The sequence below is a fragment of the Temnothorax longispinosus genome, chromosome 3 (genome assembly GCF_030848805.1).
Source record: "Temnothorax longispinosus isolate EJ_2023e chromosome 3, Tlon_JGU_v1, whole genome shotgun sequence".
In the NCBI taxonomy this organism is placed as follows: Eukaryota; Metazoa; Arthropoda; class Insecta; order Hymenoptera; family Formicidae; genus Temnothorax; species Temnothorax longispinosus.
In genome coordinates, this window is record NC_092360.1 from 21,734,368 (window position 1) to 21,756,391 (window position 22,024).

At 42.6% G+C, this 22,024-nt stretch overlaps 1 protein-coding gene across 1 annotated transcript; it reads right to left on the reverse strand.

The window, feature by feature from the left end:
- Positions 1 to 1,238: 1,238 nt before the first annotated feature.
- Positions 1,239 to 9,934, reverse strand: LOC139810376 (uncharacterized). The gene is made up of 3 exons (XM_071773877.1): positions 8,159 to 9,934; positions 3,239 to 3,518; positions 1,239 to 2,382 (listed from the first exon to the last, which is right to left on the reverse strand). The coding sequence occupies exons 1-3, from the start codon at positions 8,295 to 8,297 to the stop codon at positions 1,272 to 1,274; spliced, it is 1,530 nt and encodes a 509-aa protein (XP_071629978.1). The 5' UTR covers positions 8,298 to 9,934; the 3' UTR covers positions 1,239 to 1,271.
- Between the last annotated feature and the right edge of the window lie 12,090 nt (positions 9,935 to 22,024).

Below are 22,024 nucleotides of genomic sequence, written 5' to 3' on the forward strand. Positions count from 1 at the left end.
TATCGGCGGTCGCGCATATAACGCCGTTCTGCATCGGACGATTCGATTCTAATCAGCCGATAACGATATAGCGATAGAAATTTCCTCGGGGCCGTTTGAGACGCGAGGCATTTGACCCGCGTATAGAACGAGATCTTGAACGCTAATGGATGACCACCAAACCGCCACTTTAGCGAGATTGAAACTGTCGTTCACACCGTACCGAGCATGATGGATGCGGTGCTTTATAAAGTCGTTCGCTCCTTGTACGTACTCGTTAACTCAAGAGACTCTTACCTTTCCTATGCTTTCCTTCGCGTAAATAGCGCGTTCGTAGTATTCGTTTCGTCTCATTTGATAAACGTGTCAGACGGTTGAGGCCACGGCGCGGAGCGGCGCGGCGCCGCGGCGCGAAAAGCAGCTCTAGCTGTTTAAAAGGCGGTTTGAATATTTCGAAGCGCTCCGAGTCTTTTGCCTTGAAAGCTATCAGCTTTGCTTTCGTCGTTTTACATGATTTCCAATTATTGCGCCCGACCATTACAAGCTCAAGCATCAATCTTGAAGGCTCATCAAACTCATGCCTTTGTCATTTTAAACGCTTTCCAATTATTGTGCCCGAGCCGCAATAATTTCTAGCTTCAAGACTGAAAAGCGTGAAGCTTGCTCCTCGTCATTTTATACGTTTTCCAATTATCGTGCCCGGTTGCAATATGATTTTTTACTTACCAAGTCTGAAAAGCGTCAAGCTTACTTTTGTCTTTTTTGCGTGTTTCCGATTTCTCGACCGTAATCATTTTAAGTACAACGCTCGCGAAATGTCTCTGTTATTCTTGTTTTGGATCACTGGTTCTGTACATTTTCCAAGTGACCTGTTTCATTTCGAAGGGGACAATATGAATGGTAAAGAAGTGTTTAGATTATTTCTGTACATTGAACTTTAAAGATAATATTAACTTTGAGATAAATCAAGACTTTCTGTGTTTCATACATTATCAAATTATATCTTTCAAATTTAAAGCATTCGCTAATAAACACAAAACGTGAACAAATTTCATTGGTCTGTCCAAAGAAAAAGAAACATTCATATATGCATATTACGCGGATTTGCTTCTAATAAATTTTTGTCGTTATATTGTGTTAATATAAAGCAACGATTGAACATAATTTCAATATTTTGACTTTAAAGTCATAGACGTTAGAATGATCTTACAGGTACCGCAAGGATTGGTTAATAGACAGTAAAAGACGAAGATTTGGAAAAGAATTTTTATTATTTACAACATCACTGTAGTCTATGGCAGGGCGTCAAGATCGGCCAAGGCGATCTTCATCCTCGTCTTGAGCTCGTCCGCATAGCGTAAAGCGGACTCGTCGATCCTAACGTCCTCCATCAGGAGATCGCAATCGAGATGTTGACTGTCGCAAGCCCGGTGATGGTGCTTGAGTACGTCGTTTGAGTCCAGATGATGAGCCCGTCTGGTAGACGGGTTCAACGTGGTCAGGGCGTAGTGATTGTGCACCGTTAACGCGCGCCTCGTGGAGACGAAACTTTTCACCGAGTCGCCCTCGGGCGAAATACTGGCCGTTCTCATGGTATCCAGATAGTCCGTATACTCGGTCGAGCGACGGAGCTCCTCGTCGAGTCCGGTCAACCGATCGGTCTGACTCTTGTTTTGCAGCTCGGGAAAGAAATAGGCATTCCGTACCGAATACGAGGCGAAGTCCTTGAAGCTTCTGCCGAGCTTCGCGCGCTCGTCCAGCAGCAATTCGTGCCAGGTCTTCCGTCGCGTCGGCACGATCGCCTCGTCGATATCGATCGGCACCACGAACTCCGACCGGTGAAGATTTTCGTAGAAGCAGTGATTGTACGGGATCAGCTCCATTCGCCTCTTCGTCCAAATGTCCTCGCTGAAGAATCGCCTTCGGGCCAGCTTCTCGTTCGGCAAATCACCCGGTAGATCAAGCGCGAACCATCGCACCACGTTCGACCGCTCGTACAAGCGTAACACCTTGAGTACATTCTCGTGCACATTGAATACGTAGAAGTAGAATAGCTTGGCGCCCAGAATACGATGTAGCTCGACGAAAGCTATTAATTTATGCGATATGTCCTCGTCGAAGTCCAATCCTTTGATGCACAAGGTGAACTGGCGCCTCTTGCGGTCGGCAAAAGTCTCGTCGTCGAATTCCGAGCGAATCGTTAAACTATGACTAGCATTCTCGTAGCAGGGACTCGGACCCACGTGAACCCGAGACGTATGGCGTACCGAGCCGTCCAACGGCAGTTGACAATTTACAAGGATCCCGGTGTAACTGTCCGCCGTGTCGCCCCATTCGTCCAACCAGATCGTCGAGATGAGCGCCTCCACGCTGAACGATTGTATCCTCCCGTTCTCTCGGTACCTGAAACATAATGAGACTAAAACGCTTAATCCATCGTTTCCGATCGCGTGAGTTAATGTCGAGTATCCTAGCGGAAAATATCTGCACACACTTTGGAAGGGATTTATGTAGACATTTATAACGCGCTCTTTCAACCGTGTATTTTAAGCGAATATGCTCCGTTTCGCGCCGCTGCTAACGTTTGCGTTATTACTCACTTCTAACGCGAAACAAATAACTTGCATGCGAAAATGAAGTTCAACCCGTGAAATTAACGAAGTTTAATTTCGTCCAAGTTAAAAGTACGAAATGAATTAATTACGGAATGCCTTTTTCCAATATGCTTGCTATTAATGTACTTGTATGTCCCGCATTATTTTACGTTACGTTTGCTAAAAGAACATAAGCGTTCCAACATTTTTCTTGAATATTGAACTGGAAGGAACGAATAGATAGACGGATACGCGGGTTTTATATCTTAACGTGTTATATCCGTCATTTTCAATTATTGAAATACAGCAGTTTAAAATTACTCTGTGTTAATTAGGGTATAGATTAGCTTGAAATTTAAAGCACATTGTGTCAAAATTTCACAATTCAATTGATTGTAATTTCGGCTAAAGGGATAGAGGAAGTTCTTACATTAATAACCTAAACAACAAATTTAAGTCGATTGAATTTAAAATTTCATTGAATTTCCGTTAAGGAAGGTTGATATTAATTTAGTCGATTTGTCATTACATAATTTGCAAAGGCGATAGGTAGCGATAGCCCTTGTTTATGAGGATCGTTTAGTGATTCTCTTTTCCTCGGATACTTAGCGTTCGTCAGAGATAGACGAGTAACGGGCTGATTTGCGACGTGAAAAATGGCTCACCATATAGTGCAGAAGAGCGCGGAGGGCGGCAGGGCTCCTCGTTTAACGCCAATCACTCTGATGCTCGGGTAACCGGCGATTCTGAGGTCCAAGTGGGCGCTGTACAGGAAGAGCTGTCCCGGGATTGTCTCGAGCCATTTTGTGCCGGGCAGCTCATATGCGTTTAACGCCATTCCGCGCGTTCCATTACCGTCGCAGTGCTTGGTGGGCCTGTAATCGAGTGCCAATCTTCGGGCCCACGAATAAGCGACGATGCTTCTTGTGCCCGGCGGTTCGCCGCCTAGAATATGCGCAAAGAATGACGCTAAGAAGTCGTTTGATCGGAACGAATGGAGAAAGCGCCCGAAGAAGTTAATTTTAGGGCTTGAAGAGAATAATGCTAACTCATGTTTTTGCCAAGAGAGTAATGCACGAACTCCGTATCACAAAGTATCAGGTATCACAAAGTGCATTACTGTTGTGCTACCAGCTATCTTCAAAAATGTAACTAAAATTTCTGATTTTCATTTTTGTATGAACAAGTTGCGTCTTATGAAAAGCTAGTATTCTGCAAATACATTTTGTGTCGAAATACGTAATTGTTATATGTATTATATCAAACTAGAAAGATACCAAATTGAATTAATATTAAATAATAGTATATTATTAAAATTCTCTGTCATAATAAAAGATACCAAATCTACCAAATGTATAATAACATTCATTTTTGTAGGCGACTAGATTATTATTTTCAGGAATTTTTATAAAATTAGTTTCAAATCCGTTAATCTTCTTATAGCTGACAAAGAAACACAATTGATATAAAACTCAGAAATATATAGATAAGATTTCGTATGAGCTTTGCATGTTGTCCATAACTCTTGCATGGAAAGTGAAACGTTAAACTACAATTAAGGAAGGCATTTTAAAGCTTGACTCTAAGATTTTATGAGGCAAAAATGTTTGAATAAAAATTTGCGATAAATTTAGTGCTGCAAAACAAAAGATTGGAAACAAACAAGATTGCAAAAAATATCAGAAAGATAATAGACAGTTTTATTATTAATAAAAAACTTCCTAAATTTTACATTTTTATATATGAAGCATTAAACATTAGGATTGTTAGAGTAGGCTGAAATGGGCAATATTTATTTTGTTGAGTGGATTGTAAATGAAATTTATCTCATTTTCTTATTATTAATCCAAAAGGGTAAATTTCACTTGATTTGGCATTTGCAATGTTTAGATATGACACTCCATTTTCATATCCTCTATACTATCCAGATTCCAAAAGCGAATAATGCATATTCATGTAGAGCTCGAGTTACTCTATACACAAAGTTTCATCCGAGTTAACTAGTTAACTAGTTTCGGTTGACTATGTTTTCTTGTAGGAGCAAGTGCTTGCCCGCGCTAGTGCTAATATACGTATACATATACCTAACTGCATACTGTCCGTAGCTTATCAGAACTTTTACGCTATTACACCGATAGTATCGCTTGCATTCCGTTTACTGCTATATCATCTTATAATTTCTGCGAGTGTAATGTCGTGGCTGTGTTCGTTTTATTGAACGTCCACTTATTGTCGAAGCCGATCGATTCTCGATCTTATCCGCCGCGAGGATCTCGCGAGTCGACGCGAAGACACTGACTATACGACCGGACGGAAGTGACGCATCTGTGTGCTCGAAACGAACGTGTGCCGTACTATGAATACATTCATAGTTTGTTCAGTCTGCTATGCTTATATTAGAAAACATTCGCTTCAGTGTCTTTCTCTCGCTTATCACTGCTGCATGATAATTCTCGTAATTCGCAATTACCGTAGATTTCAGCGCGACGCGACGCTCTAGTAATGTTCAAAGGGAGAAAGGCCAGGCAGGCAGAGTAAATTAGCTGGGCGGAATTTCAATCGACGTGACCGCTAATTAGGCTCCCTAATGTCGAATACGCCGCCTATCCTGTATTCCGCGGAGAAACTCGTTTCCCTGTGCAGTCACGAGCCCGAAGCGGACCCGAGTAGCGAGATATCCATTCTTTTTTCCACGCATTAATGCATTTATAATAAATGTATTTATGGAATACGACAGGATTCACGCAGATGCGTTCGAGTGCGCTTTGCTCTTCGAGGGCGATAATAAATCTACGCCGTTGATAGCTTTAAGGACTCTCGTTACGTCTCGTTTATAATTATTTCTGCGAGACAGCGACCGCGCGGTGACGGCGACGGGCGGCGGCGACGATGGCGGCCGGACGAGGAAAAAGAGAGGAAGAAAAAAAAATAAGAAACGTCGCGCGCCGTGTTGGCGTCCGTCGGGGTAAATTTATGGCACTATATACGTTTCGTGACTCGTCTCGTTTGCAATTACTCGTCTTCGACGTATATGGATCGCGAGCGTTATTGACGGGACGCCCGGGACTATTTCTCGGACGATCTCGACGTCGAGAGCCGTAGGTAACGAGACCGTAGGCCCTCGGAGCCTACTGATCCCATCGTCTTCGCGGGCGACGGGATAGATGATGGTTCCGTCATGGTGTGTCGTTAAAAGTCGGCGTTTGACCCAACCCGGGGCCCGACGCGACGGTGGGTATTACGTGTTTGCGTGCCGCGAGTATTCTTCGTGACTCTGTGCCCTTTACCCGCCCGCCTCTCCTCGACCGTCCGTCGCGGCCACGCTTCGCGAGGTTTACGAGAAGGTAAACGCGGCTCCACGAGAGAAGGCATTCGTGCGATGCTAGAAAATACGCTAATGCACACCGGCGCGGCGTTCTCATGGAAATCGCACTGTCAGGGCGGAGAGCGAATCTACGGCCTGGCTACAGGAGATAAATCAGCAAATAAATCGTGCCAATTTTTTTTAATGGGCCCGCCGCTAATTAGTTAGAAATTACTCTCGACTAGAAGAACACTTATCCTTTAACTAATTGAAGTACGTGACCCCAAAACTCGTATCGTCTAGATAAGAATCGCAATTATCATCTTCGTATCATTATTCCTCGTGTAAGTAACTAAATATACTCCTTTTCACGTCGTAAAAACAAAATCTGAATTTATATCCGTAATTTATATATAGCGTTAAGTATGTGCGCGTGGCCATTTGATTCTCATCCGTGAAAGACGTTCCCCGTACGAGGCAGACAAATCTCGACGGCTCGTCGTGTCGGTCCGTGAATACGATATCTCGACGTTAGTCCCGGTCTCTCAGCCGTACGATCGGCTGTCATAATTCCCGCGAAATGTTTGTATGGTAGAAGCGAAGGTGAATTACGCGAAAGCGCACGGAGTCGACGGGCGGTCACTCGATGAATCACGTCATAAATTACGTCGACTAATGAAGTCGCTACTACTAAAGAACAGCGCCGAGATTTACGTCCTTGGCGAGCTTTATGCCAAAGCTTCGAGGTTTATTTATAACTTTGGTATATCGCGCGTTCCTTTTTGCGCTCGCGCACCCGTGTGTTATCTTCGTATCTTTTTAGCTTCTCTCTCTCGAGGGAGGCAAGCGTGTACGCACGTTGCGTGCGGGGCTCCGCTTGAATCTTTGCGGTGCGTAGCGCGCCGGGTTGATCGGTATCGGCCCTCGAAGCGAGTCATTTATGTAGTCATATTCGTTGTTAGTATTTGAAAGCGTAGCACCCGTGCAATTACTCGCGATGAACGTGCGTTTAAAAAAGCAGGTAGCAGCACTTCATTCTCCGCTCGGCCGGATAACATTTCAATGCTGAGAAACTTTACGTGACTAGGAAATAGTGCGTACGGAACAACAAACGTTCGCGGGTACTTCGAACAAGTTTATTGCGTGCGAATCTCCCTTCATATACCGTGTCAAGGAACTTTGGTTTATACGACAACTAAACTGTTGCACGCACGCGCGGATATGTTAACCGTCACTTTCTTTTGTATTTTCCTCTTGTTTCCTGATTATGCAAGCAAAATAAGATAAAAAGATAGGCGTTACTTTACATGTGACGTGCGATGTTCGTAGTAATGGTAATTTCAATTTCTGTAAAATATTATATAATGAAGTATTTTTAAGAGAGAGTTTTTATTACTAACAATATTTTTATCTTGCATTGCCTATATTTGCAATTTATCAATTAAAATATGTAGGTAATTATAATCTTGGCTAGATTACAACTCTATTATAACATTGTTGAATATTGTTTAAATATTAAATTAATATATTAAAAATTAAATTAATATATTAAAGTGTGAAAATAATATTGGGTCTGTTTTCTATTGCTGAACTGGCTGCAGTAGTTCAGAGTTTATCTTTTTCCTTCCAATGTGGAGTAAAAAAAAAAAACTCTGAACTAGTGCAGCCAGTTCAGCAAGACAGAAAGCAGACTCATTATTTCAATAGTAAAGTAATTTTTTACACTTATTTATAAAAGAATATATTTTGGTGCATTAGTTATAAAACTTTCTTCAATAGTAAGAACACATACTGATATTTTCGTTTTGTATGTTTAAACTTAATTGACCGTTTAAAACCCAAAATCATGATTCCACGAGAAGAACAAATATATTTATTATTCTTACAGATCTTTATTTCCAAACGACTTAAGATAAATTTAATTCGATGATGAATAGCATTGATGATTAAGTTATTGCTTGAACAACGGTTTTTTTTTGAGAATCTACTAGTACGGTCTTAGGTTTCAATAAACGACTTCATCGTGAAATCACTCGAGTTCAAGAGGTTAATCAGATTCGTAAGACGTCACGTCACATGAAACAAGACCGATTTGTCTCACGATTTTATCTACAGCTACGAGCGATTCGCGCGGCAGCAAAAATCCCGCTAGATGCCAATGCGTATAGCGTTAGCGCTTTCAGGTTGCGCGGACCGGCGAACCGTTCGCCGATAACAAAAGGGCAAGGGTCGCGGCGGTTGCGCCGACCCGCGAAGGTGCCGGAGGAGGAAAATTGCTTACCAGGCGTGGGAGGAGGATCGGTCGGTGGATCCGGGAGTCGTGCTGGCGGCGAGTCCAGCAGAGTCAGAATGCACAGCGCGGTGACCAAGACCGCGGCGAGTCCCACTCTACATAATCTCCTCGTTCCCGCGACCGGCATGCTGCCCCCTCGTTTTCTCTATTATTATTTTTACCCGTAGCGAAAATCTTCATTCGTCGCGCGCGTTCGTCAGATGCGCAACGGCAACGACATGCCTCGGACAGTCTTTAGTTCGCGAAACCTTTCTGCACGCGGGACTCGCCGATAATGCACTTCAGCCACGAATGCATCTCGGACGTTGACACGGCGGCGGCAGGCCGATGCTGTGCATTTTACGCAGTTTTTCACTTTATTCCGCATACGATTCTTTTGTCACGCGATACGACGCACGCAATTTTCAAACGGTTCATGGATTTGCAGTCCGCTCACATGGTCCCATTTTATTCTTTCTTCTTTTTCCTTTTTCGGCGTTATTTTTTTCCGATATTTTTATCAAATAAACTTTTCAATTTTATTCACTCGCGGCGACGTGATTTGCGTGGAGGTTTAACCGCGGTTTGCTAACGAACTAGTTGTAGGTAATTATTCGAGTTGTTGCCTACTTGGCGGCACGAACTTGCTCTGAATCAGGTTCCACTCATCTCATCCGGATCGATCTGTCGACCGCCTTCGGCTCGGCACGCGTTCTCGCGATGCATCGAAGGCAGAGATCGGTGCTGGTCACGTAGCTCTTGAAAGATCCATTCGTGCGCAAAATCGGTGCATTTTTAATGGAACGGGAACAAAATACGCGGTTTAAAACGGTCGCTCGTCCGCGTGTTGGGTGAGCGTCCGGAGTGAGCGCATCTGTTTCTCCGCTTCGTTTCGCGCGTAAAAAGCGCCGTACGCGATTGCCTCGACCTCCCACGCGATCACGACGACATGCTGCCGCTTCTTCCTCGGCTTTTGTAGGCAGACGACGACCATGTATGGCCGTCCCGAAGGGTCCGCGTCCTCCTGCCTCCGGGCTTTCGATAATTCAATTATTCCGACCCGTTCCGATCGATCGATCTCCGTGTCGAGTGGTTTTTCTGGCCGATCCCGGGTTTTTTCTCCCTTCGATTCATCGAAGCGCGAAAATTTTTGAAGGGTCCGAGGGCTATCGCACCGCTGCAATTGCACCTCGCCACGTTAAAAAAGCGCGGCTCATGCGCGCCGCGCCCCGGCGTGACCATTTCGAATTCATTTTCGCCCCGGCCGGCCTGTCGATTTTACGCACGGCCGCCGAAAGTGGAACGCTCTCGGTCGAGAATGACGGCGCGCCTCTTTGTCTTTTTAATCGTCACATTCCACGCGCGGTTGGACTGATTTCGCAGGCGTGAGAAACGCGCCGCGGAATTAAATTTGCCGCCGGCCGGCGCGGCGTGGCGTCACGGTGTGATACCTCCGGTGTAAACTGCTCGCAAACCAAACCTATAAAAGCGCACGATCGGAATCTCCCGCGAATTAATTTACGACGTCCGTTTTAATCCGCGCTCTCTCTCTCTCTTTCTCTCTCTGATCGAGCACCGTGACTCTTCCCTCCGATTATCTTCTCGCGCACTTGGAAATTAAATTCTCGTAACGAAACACACGGGAGATACAGATCGAAAGCTTGAACTTGATCTTTTCGATAATCTTGATCCGCACTGGTGTACCTCGCGGGCTTTCGATAGTGATCGAAAAGTAATTAATCGAATGCGTTTCACGTGACACGTTGCACCAACCGGAAGGACTTTTTCTTTTTAAAAAAGATTCTTTTTTATTGTTTCTCTCTCTCTCTCTCTCTTTTCCTTTACGTGCCGGCGATATTGTCGCTGTTGGTGCATGAGGAGCACGTGCACGCGATCGGATCTTGGTGGCTTTCCCCTCGCAAGCCGCCTGTTGGCGGGTTGCACGTGGTCGGTGGATCGACCGACGGGATTGATGCAACCTGGCCTGCGCGAGAGTCGAGAGCGTACTGCGTTCGAGCGGGAGGTTAACGCGCCACCGGGGCCTCGTACCGAGGCACGACGGCGACTTTGGACCCGTTGCCTTAGCATGCCTCGCCAATGCGCCTTGCTATACCCCGTCCCTACTCGCCTTTACCTTGCCTCGTCTCGACCTAGCTCTTCTCGACTTGCTTTGACTTGCCTCTTAGCTTAGCTTTATCCCGCTCTCCGGTTGGTTGGGTTGGTTGGGTTGGTCGGTCGGTCGGTCGGTCGGTTGTCGGTTGTCCGCCGGGACAACGTTAGTTAAGTTTACCTTGTCGCAACCTTGTGAATCGCGTCGCGTTTCACATGCTCCTCTCTTTTCATGTCTTCTTCGTTCTTTTTCCTTGTCGTTTTGCACCTCCGTTTTGTCGCTCCTGTATACCATTAGTCTCCTTTATGCTCGTTAACCGGCACTAATTAGTTTTTGTGGTGTTTCTTGTTTTGATAAATCAATAGTCGGTTGATGGATAAACATTAACATTGGAACACAAGTTTACATTAAATTAGCAGATATTTGTTCTAGGAAATAGAATATTAGGAAATAGAATAAATCAGCATTGCTTTCATACGTTTTCTATTTTAGCTTAGTTTAAAATAATTGTCATTTTATTTTAAACTATGCTATTTTCTTAAGATTTGTATTCGAATATATTTTAAATGTTATAATAAAGAAAAAAGATTCAGTTGGTTATCATTTTGCATTTTATAATATAAGAATATACCTAATGTCTTAAGGATCACTATGATGTTTTACATTTTCTAATACTATATTAATTTGGTGTGGAATAAAATCTTCATGTCTTTATAATTTTTAAAGATTATACATTATATAAAACGATTGTTATATTTTACATTTTCTTTAAACAAAAATTATTTCTTTACACATTATTTCTAATTTATCTTAAATATTTTCTAGTAGGTATTTATAACATATTTAGACTTTATGCATTCTTAAAACATTTATGTCTGTTTCTACCTAAGTAGATTAACTTTAATCTCAATTTAACTTAGTTTTTATTTTAATATAATTTTTAGGACTAGACTAGAAAAAGATAGAAAGTAAGTTAAATCAAAATTAAAGTTAATCTGCATTGGTAGAAATAGACATTAAACGTTTTGTTAAAGTTTCGTACACATTCGTGTACTTTGTATCGAAAATTATGAGATTGTGATTCCGCCAAGAATAATCCTACTTTTTACGGAAATTGTGTCCATTTTTGTCGTACTGGTTTGCCTTTCAGCATCGCTTATTCTTACAACAATGTCAGTCGAGAAACATTATAAATTCGTCACAATTTGCTTTTGCGTTAGCCACATCTTTTTTTCTCGGAGTATATAACCGACGTGATTTCCTCGGTCACCGTAATGTCGTTATCCTCCGGGAGTCATATCTCCGGCTGTAATAAAACGCCTTTCCCCTTCTGTTTCTCTCTTTTCGTACCCGCTTTATGCCCTTACAGCCGACTTTATCTCATCTTATCTCCACACATTGCTTGACCTTTCCTCCTTGCATCTCACTGTTTTCGCTTGTCCACCTCGTACGTAGTTTCTCGTCGCTTCTTTCTCTTCTTATCTCTCTTCCGCGGATTCCCTCACGTTCGTTCCTCTTCCCATTCTCATTTCCCTTTTTCTTTATCCGCTTGACCACCGTCAAGCGTGAGCTAACTTGGTCGTGTCAAAATCGATCGCATGCTGCATGATATTGACTATACGTGTGCTGTCACACACGCAGGGCAGATAGGATTTAAATCTTCCTGACGCGGCTGTCGTTACAGAGAAATCGTTACGAATGATCTTTTTGCGGAAATTACGATAGACGCGGTTTTGTCCACGGCGCGTGGAATGCGAGGAGAGAGAAGAGACCGCGTGCCAGTATATCCGACGAGAGAATGCGAATGGTTGTGTTCTTTCATTTTTTTTATTCCTACATCACGGCTCACACGATTTCTACGAACCGCGGCGCGTGTGCATGACTGTCACGAAGGTTAACGCAGTGATATGTATTACACAGTGATATGATCGTACATCACGGGGGACCAGTCGGTTCTGTCGGATCTTCGACTGTATAAGCGGGCAGTAGGTGAAGCTGGTCGAGGTCAGACGACGCGGGGGGGATACATCCGATACGTTCGTTCTCGCGTTAATAAATCTCGCGAAGAGCAGAATCTGTACGTTAACGTTGGTTGATCGGCGAAAAAGAAGGTGCAAATAAGGTACGGGAATACGGCACCACGATTTACTCTCGACATACGCCATATTCTCAAGACGGCCGGCCGTCCCAAGAATGTCATCGGGTAGAAGAACAGGAATAGACACGCAGTACACCTCGCGCAATGATACAAACAGCAATCGTTCCAAACTTATTATCGCCGGTAAGAAACTCATAAATGCTTATGACTTGCTTGTCGGTTTTTGCCGTGGCGTTCGTACGATCCAGTTAAAGCGACGTTTCGCCGGATTGACTCGGCAACCAGCTGGAGATGGACTCCGGCGCGGAGGAGCTGGAGGAGATTCGCCGTGTCCCCGGCCGCGTCCTACGAGACAGAGCAAGGGAGAAAGATAGGACAAATAAGAATGTGGGAGGAGAGAGAGAGACAGGACGGCAGACAGGTAGGGTAAGGAGGCGAGAGAACGGGAGTACAAAGAAGAGGTGGAGGAGCCTGGGGAGTCCCTTCAACGTCATTTGTAATACCGGATGGCCTAATGATGCGACTGGTCGTGACAGGACGGGAATAAGAGTGGAAGCGTGCGAGCGCGTTGGCGATTCACCGTGGGTCTCTCCCTCGCGTACCGAGGTATACGAAAGGGGGTATATGGAACGGGCAGAAGAGAAGTTGGTCATATACATCCACGTGTCTTGGTCATTCGATTGTTAAGGACGCGAGGAAAGCCTCGGGGACGTATTCCGGCCCGTCCTATGATGCGCGACGGCGATTTGCTTTGCCGTTGTAGATCACGGCAAAGAGGGATCTATCTATATCCATCGTGCGCGCACCACTACAACCACCGTAATATATTGTATACGCGAGCGTGACTTTTTTACGATTTGCAGGGAAAAATACGTGCGCCCGTAGAAATTAATCTCCCACCGGCTGCCTCCGCGAGGAGCCACGATAATTTACTCGCGCGGAGGAGGCTATTGTGCTCATTGCCCATGTCTCGAATCTGACGACACGTGTGCGACTCGCAAAAAGCTGATAGTGGATGGGGTTCGACATGGAAGGGGTTCGACAGTCATTTAAGAGAGATTGCATGGTTTTTCGTCGATCGTAATATGAAGTTACACGGTTTATCTCATCATATCGCAAATGGGATTTCAGCAGATTCTTTGACGGGCGTGGAATAGAGTCCTAATTAAATGAATAAATATATAGATTTATTTATCTCGTGATTAATTCCCCAAAAATACGTACAAGCAAATCGAATAAAAAAAATTACGATATTTATTATATAGAAAGATTAAAACTTATAGAAATAGAAGTGAAAAGATGTATATCGTATGTCTCATTTGCTGCTGGAAACTTGTTAGATTTCGAATAAGCATTGCAATGGTAAAATAAATAAGAATTCACGCTATAATTTATTTAAAAAAGTAACGATGTAGGTCGTGGGATTAATACAAGATAATATAATAGAGTTAGTATCAATTTCACTCTAGATATTATGGAATTTCTTTATTCAATAATGGGTAGTCTAGTCTACATTCAGTTCCCGGAAATGCTTCGAAATGTAGATAAATACGTGTATCCGTGAAGTTGCGATGCTGAAGCACCAAGTATGCCCTCGAAGCGAGAGCCCACGTTGCACGCGATGATTCCCCCGCGAATCGTGACGATCTTCGACGCAACGCGCTTTTCTTCCCCGCGTCACTATGGGCACGACCGACGCCGGTGCACTCCGGAGCACGGCGTAGCTAATGATGCAGAACGTGCAGCAGTGTTTTCTTGCGGCCAACTAAGTAGCGGGATTCAAAAAAATCGACAACCCGCCGTAAGTTACGTCTGCGTGGTCGTCGTCTCGACGTTAAGAAGTCCACGCAGACGCGCCATAAATTATAGGCTGAGAATAATTTAAACGAAACTCTCCGGGGTTTGTTAGTTTTATTTAACTCAACGGGTGTCGCAGAATTATCGGCTCTCCGATGCGCGCGCATTTATTATTCATCGCGCTGATTTATTATTCATCCCGGTAATATGGTATACGGCGGATATATGGCGGATTGAATGGCGGACGAAGCGGATTGAAGGTAGAAATTTGTGCGCCAACGAAGGCATTCACACGTCATGTTTCCTGCCGGGGAGTTGGCCGAAACAAAGTGAGTTATAGTAAACTAGTTTTCAGATTGTGAAGAAGGTAGCTTATTACTTTATCCATAATTCCCCGCTTTGATTCTGTTCAGCTACTAGCTGTTAGATGTGTGTATGCTATTAGTTGATTATTGCCAAATTAATGATATTACTTTGATTACCTTGCATTTCAAATAGCGATATTTATCCACACTTCGATATAGTATGTAATTCAGTACATTCCATTTATCATTCTTAAGAAAATATTTTTAAGAGCGCGACTTCAGAGTCTTTTTAAATATTATTTTATTTATATATATATCACATTTAGATGTTTATAGAACGATTCGCTGTACTAGATTTTGTTACGGTGTGTTTACTTCTCTTCCGGTCGGTCAACTCTGTTGGCGTGATCATCGAGGACGAACGATTGAACTTTCTCAGTACGATACCGATCGTGACTCGAGCTTTTCTTTCTTCAATCAACAACGCGACGATTAAAGCAATCGACAGAATTGGATCGACAATGAAACCGCACGTTGCTTGAGCGCTTTGGTTAGTTAGATTAATCAATAGTGTGCTTAGATTTATCTTGAACCATAATGGCAAGCCGTGCCGATTAACGATGTTGTTCGTTGATCTTGTACCTTTCGCGCACGCCATAAATGCGCGTTCATTACGGTAAATGATCCTTCACACGGCAGGTTTTTTTTAATCTCAAACATCTCTTTTTTTATTTGTCTTTTTACTTGTATTTTTAAGAGTAGACACCGCAAAATGACCGTAGGTAAAAGATTGCTATAAATATGAGGAAGAAAATAATTATGCACTTTTATAACACAAAAAGTACTCATTGCATACATATTTTTATGAGAGACATATGTAAAATCTAAAAGACCTATGTATAACATATTTTTTGCATAGCTTTTGATATTACTAAAAATGATATATTTAGCGCAGAATTGATATCTTCTCTAAAATTAGAGTTGAGACATTATTTATGGTTTACCAGAAAACGCTAAATTTTTAAAGGAAATTTTTAACTTACGGAAACGTGAAAAAAAAGATTATTATCATTACTAATACGTTTTAAAGATACGTTTCGGCCATTAATATCATCATCATCATCATCATCATCAGCCTGTTATTCTCGTTCACTGTTGAACATAGGTGTTGAACAAGGTGTTTCCATTTTTGTCTATTCTGAGCAGTTTCGATCCAGTTTGTCGAGATTCTTTTAAGATCATCTGTCCATCGAGATGGTGACAATTAATATACGAAACGATAAATTAAAAATAACAAATTCTAGTCTTAACAATTATATTAACAAGCATTATGATTTGTATTGTGATCCTAATTAGAATAAAAAATTTGCTCCGTTTTTTTATGATAAAGACCATTGTGCTGATTTTTATACAACCGCGTTTTACTTTATTTACCATATTTCAAACGCTTGTTATTTAGCAGGTAAATATAATATACCGTTTTCGATCTTGTTATCGATTTTATTGGATGAAGAAGAAAACAGGCAGAAAATAAGAGAATGCAACATCCGCGATTTCCATGGGGCGACGGCTTGGGTAGGCGTTACCGTCCACGAGGAATCGCGTGGGCCTTTCCGGCGCGGCGTATACGAGCCGGGTTCCAGCGCTAATTAAGTAGTTGAGGATCGGAGTAGAATACCCGCAATTATCCAGGATTGTATCCCGATAATCCAGCGGGCGCTTCCTGCTTCGTCGCCGGGACGCGCAAAACGGTCGGCTCGTACGTGACACGACTTGCACCTCGCGAATTACGAGCGACGCTCTGAGACGCCACTTTCTTCGTGCCGTTATTCTTCCTCGCCGTGGGGCTTCCAATCGGCGGATTTATGCATCAGTAATTACTTTCCTATCCGGCGAGCTAATAGGTATAGGCAAAGCCGATCGTTTCCTAGTTGAAAGACCTTGAAGACGGCAGCGACCACTCAGCACCGATCTTCATACGTTGTTGGTTCAGTTCTGCGTTGGTAGCAACTGTCAGACCGCCCATCGCGAGCGTCTATCCGCATCGTCTCCGATAAAGTGGTCGGTGCACCCGATAATCCTCGCGCTGCGATTAATCGACGGAGATACATGCCGATTTTTTTTTCCGAAAGAAAGCACAACGTTCTCGGCTACTTTGATGAGTTTGGGATTTCATCGGCATTACGAACATTTTTCCGATCGGAATAGTATAAGTATAATAAGTAAAATCGTGCCTGGTGAGAAAGCAATTCTCCGTTTAATAACATCAAGCGGTTATTTCATCTTTTAAAAGATGTAAGATACTGGCTGAGAGATTTAATTTAATATATATTGAATTTGACTTTATATAAATAGGATAGGTTGACTATTGAGTTTGTTTGAAATATATAAACTTTCCGAACTTAAAGTTCAAATGTTTCTATTTTGAACTTTTCGAACAACTCATCAATTATTCGATTTTTTGCCTCAGAGTTGTACTTTAACCCTCCGTAGTCACACCTATTTTTTCAAACAAGGAAGTCACTCTGGGTCATTTTGATCCGAGACGAACTTTGATCGTTCGCCATTTGACCATTTATCCACCGATCGTGTTGAAAAAATTCTCAAATGCACTTGCGACATTGCTAAATTGATTGCTATAAAAAAAGAAGTGCCTCAGGAATTTTTAACATATAAAAAAAATTCGCGAAAAATTTGTTTAAAAAAAAAATTTTTTTTTAACTACAGCTAGAGGGCGTCATGCCCGCCAATTTTCAAGTTACGCGCAAGATATTTACGAGCAAAGTTGAGGCTCGGGTCAAATTGACCCAGTGTGACTACGGAGGGTTAATTTCATATAGTACATTTATATTTAATTATATTTATTATAATATTATTTTAATTCTTGTTTCTATTTATACACACTTAAAAAAAAAGTAATATATCGATAAAATTTTTATTTTGCAAATTAATATACAGAGATATTATATACTAACGTAATATATTCTTGCAATATGTTCGTAAACAAATATTACTTATACATTCGCAATTTATTCAGCTGAGAAATGAATTCTTCAATGTGATAAAAATTAGTGAAACATGGAAACACATTCATCTTAAGTGGCACATACCGTGCAAGATGTTGCAATGTACAGATGTGAGTTCTTTCTTCCAGGTCTCGCGGTAAGCTGTTTGCCGATCGCTGACTTGCCAATAACATCGCCATTTGTATAGGCATAGGAGATGAGGCCTACACGGGATTCTTACGAGTCAGACTTTGAGACGCGATCCGCGATAGTCCCGGTTGCAATCGCCGCCTTCGAGGGCGCATCTTTTCAGGATAGAAACGTGCCTCTTTTCTTTCGCGAGTATTTCGCGATTGCATTTCCGGCGTTCTTTTTTGAGCGTTCGAAACAATCTTTATATTTCTGCTCTTCTCGAGGTTACCAATTCTCGAAGCTGCCAATAATGCGTTTCGATAAAGCGGTATCTGAAATTTCACGCGATCGAGACCGCAATAAGACCCCTTTAGATCCTCGGTATAATATGCGATACCTTCCGATTTATATCTTTACTTCAGTAATAGGTTCTTAAATTTTTTCCGGCTGGTTAGTATCTCATTTGTTGCCGTTACGCGTCTGTCTCACTTATTCGAGATTCGTTTTGTGAAAATAGCTCTGTGCAGATTGCTACATGAAACTTGATTTTTTTATTCCTGATCGGCATTTATTAACGCTCCCAATAACTAAATTGTCTTTTTCTAACTTTCTGGTTTATAATCAAGAGTATATATATATATATAAAAAAAGAATAGATTGCGAAATGTAAGATTAATACTACAATCATCATCAGAAGCGATTTTTAATATAATCAGATAAAAAACCCAGAGATTTTGTCAATTTTTTCTATTTGAAATTATATTAACGTTATTTTTAATGAAAAATATATTGATTAATCCTTTGCATATGTGCAAAGAGACTTTTCGATGCTCCGTGTCTTTCTTACGAAGTTCAAATTAAAAATGCGCGGCTTTGCACAGTTTGCACAAAGGGGCTTTTCTGTCTGTACGCTAAAACAAAGAGGATAAAAAAGGGTTCAAATTAGTAAAGAAGAATTTTAAAAATATTTTTTAGGATTTCTTAAGCAGTCATTATTCATGTATTTCAAGAAATACTCAAATGCTACGAAAAATTGCGCATTTAAGGGTTAATTTATAAGTCATACTTTAAGTGTCGCATTTACGTAGATAATTTTCGTGCTACACAGCAGTCGCACAAATGGTCTCATCTTACAAGCATATTTATTCGTTTCCAGTTTTTAGCCTGCTAAGATACGTAAATGAATATTTGAAGACACAGCTATTAATTATACATTTGCAATTTTATTTCTCGATAAAAAGATTATTCTCGACGCGGTTTCTTGCGCGTTCGCAAATCTGACAAACGACATGAGTTGCGTTTCTAATATTTTTTAGGAAATGTTGTTTTATATGCTAGCCGACGTCGTTACGAGGCAATAACTTTCGAAGAATTCGCGCTCTTTTCTCACAGTTCTGATTCTCGCTACCGCGAACATTCCGAGGACGGAGGTGGAAAGCCATAAGGAAGGTACAACGGGAAACGATTTCTCGATTCTTCGCCGAGTCACGACCTCTCTCTATGGACGCCTCCTCATCGGTCTTGTGCTGTTTGCGTTCGGTTTATGCTTGCGGAAACTTCTCCCCCTACGCTTCGGGGAGAGAAGTACGTCGTAATAACTCCCCCTAAAAGTTTCTTTCCGTTTACAAGCGGGCAGGTTAGCGCGCGGTAACTTTCGTTATTCGGCTCGTATTCGGCATGGATGAGCGTATTATAGCTCTATCTTTTCAATCTTCATGATTACACGCACGAGAATGAAGTAACGAATAAAAAGATGCCTTTAATAACAGAAATCGATGCAAGCTTGCTTCCGCGTTTATCACTCTCGCCTTCCTCCCCGTCCTGGATGTCGACGAGTCGTGCCTCCGAGATGGAATAGGACGCGAGGTAATTAAATGGACTGGCCAGTCGCGAGGGTCCATCGTTCTTGTGCGCGCGTATTCCATTAACCGAGAAGAGAGCTCGTATAAGTCTTCCTGGCGGGCTTGTGAATCGCGCGGCGCGCATGCATATATACGCGCGCTTTCGCTCGCGCGGTTAGCGCAAGGGTAAGGAATGGATGGGCACATACAACCCCCCGAGGGAGAATAGGCAAGAAATTTAAGAGACTTCTCTCTCTCTCCTTTTCTCTTTCTTCCTATTTTCTCTTTTTCTCTCTTTCTTTCTCTGCCGAGATCTCATGAAACGAGGCGTTAACGCGCGTGGGAGAGCGCATTGCCGCGAAAGAACAATGCTCGTTCAAGTGTTACCTGTGCGAAATGGTGTTAAAGATCACTGATCCGTGCGCTACCAAGCGACGAATAGATTCTTCTTTTAGACGCCATGTATCATCTGCGTTAGGTGTTTCTCTATTGAGATAAGCAGAAGGAAATACTTATGCTTGACGTATAGACAAATAATTTATCGTTAATCACGGTTCTCCTTGCTACACGCTGTTTCCCGATTGTATTTTTGATCTTTTACGAAATGATGTATTGTTTCCCGCTAACGCATTTCTCATTTGACGGAAGAAAGTGCTGAAAAGTACAATTTTATTTTCTAGCAAATACTTTACTTAAAATTGAATTTTTTCGTCAATATTATATTTTTATACTTGCGTTGTTTTTTGCAAGAGAAATTTTAGTTACAACATTCAGTTCTAATTTAATTATACACGGATAGAACGGTTTTGCTGAAGTAAAAAATTATCTAAAAATTTAGCTAGATACAGATCTGAAAATAATTTTGTTGGACCATCAAAATAACTGTGCGTAGAACACTCAAATTGATGCTAAAATGTCAACATTTTTTACAGCATTATCATCATACTTCAGCGACCTACTATAATTATTTTGATGGTGCAACAAAATTATTTTCAGATCTGTATCTAGCTAAATTTTTAGGTACTTCAGCAAAACCGTTCTTTCCGTGTAGCGTATTCCTCGAGTAATTAACGACGCTTCGGTGAAATCAATTAGCAACTGTTCTCATCTATCTTGTCATGTCGAAACACTATAGCATCATGCACAAACACAATGGAGATTATATTACTTTGTAAGTACCAGGTAGCTGTTAAATGCTGAAAACTTACAATAATGAACATTCTATTTAATCATACGCTGCATCTCAATGATCTTTAATGTTTTAACTTTGTTCTCGTTTCAGCACTTTCGTGATAAAAAAAAAAACATAAAATGTATAGCAAGTACACAGTAAACAGAGAAACGAGAAGGAAGTCGTTACAACTGAGACAGCTGTGCACAATTTCTCGCCTGTTCATATTGCCGTGAAATCGACTTTTGCGTAGGAAACGTGATTAAACTTGTTTAAACTCGTTATACAAGCGTGACGAGAAGGCTCGGCACAAAAAGACGCATCCGGTTTTGGTACAGCCGGATCGATTGGCACACGAGGCGAATCGATCGAGAGCATTTCATCTGGCATTACTGAAGCGATCTAAGATACCGCGCGATAAAGACTCGCCGCCACGTACTCGATTCGCGAATTGCAATTCACGGTCGCCCTCGTTTCTTCGACCGATCTCTTGGCGCAACGGTATCGGCCATCTCTCTCCCTCTCTCTCTTTTTCTTAATACATCGCAACCCCTTAGATTTGCCGTTACTCGCAACGAGCCTCTTATCCAGATGTGTGGAATCGCGCGGTGCGGTCGCGGGTGCGCGACGGTAATGGCGATCGTGCAAAACCGTGAATGGGAAATCGTGACGCTCCCTGAGCTCCGGGCGATTTTGTTGCGGCCGTTAATTCTCCGGGAGGCGCGGACGCTTAATAGATATTCCCGTCGGGGCCATGAAGATTATTCGTTGTACTTTATTTTTCCTGGCATTTATGCAACGGGTTCTTGTCCGCGCCGCAACAAAAGTCCCTCTCGCCCTACTGGCGCGAGGTATAGAAGCAACTTGGGTCGTTAGTATTTCCGCGAGGAGAGATCGCGCCGCGTTGCACGACGGAAACTATAGTCGGTGCAACGAAGGAAGAAGTACTCTTTGTGTATAATCGTTGCGCTTTGGCAACGAAGAAAAAAAAGTATATCCCGTTCCGTCGAGCGCCGGCCGCTACAAAGACCGACGCGAAGAATAAGGGAGAGTGTTGGAAGGACCGCGACGAAAGAAGCGTAGAAATCGAAACCGAGCGAGGCAAAACCGCTGCGGCCAAGCAGTTACAGGTTGCAGTGGCGTCTACCGTGTCTCGGGGTAAGGGAGAAAGAGAAAGATAGAGAGCGAGCGAGGGGAGATAGAGCGGGAGAAGAGGGTCTCGATTCGCGCACGGTGGCTTTAATACATGTAAAACGCGTGGAGTGTGCGCTGGCGAACGCGGCGCTACTCCAGAAGTAACAAAACCGCTAAATTATCGGCTTGTCCCGCTCTCAGGCAAGTCAGCCTGGACTGCAACCGTGAGCGGGCGAGGTCTAGATAGGCCTCGTCAGTATTCGAAGGGGAATATGAGTGAAG

What these genes read in the sequence shown, in the direction of transcription:
- LOC139810376 (XM_071773877.1), bottom strand. Translation starts at nt 8,297, where the DNA reads ATGCCGGTCGCGGGAACGAGGAGATTATGTAGAGTGGGACTCGCCGCG. An exon ending in CGATCCTCCTCCCACGCCTG is followed by an intron (nt 3,519 to 8,158) that starts GTAAGCAATTTT and finishes CGCATATTCTAG; the next exon opens with GCGGCGAACCGCCGGGCACA. An exon ending in GCGCTCTTCTGCACTATATG is followed by an intron (nt 2,383 to 3,238) that starts GTGAGCCATTTT and finishes ATTATGTTTCAG; the next exon opens with GTACCGAGAGAACGGGAGGA.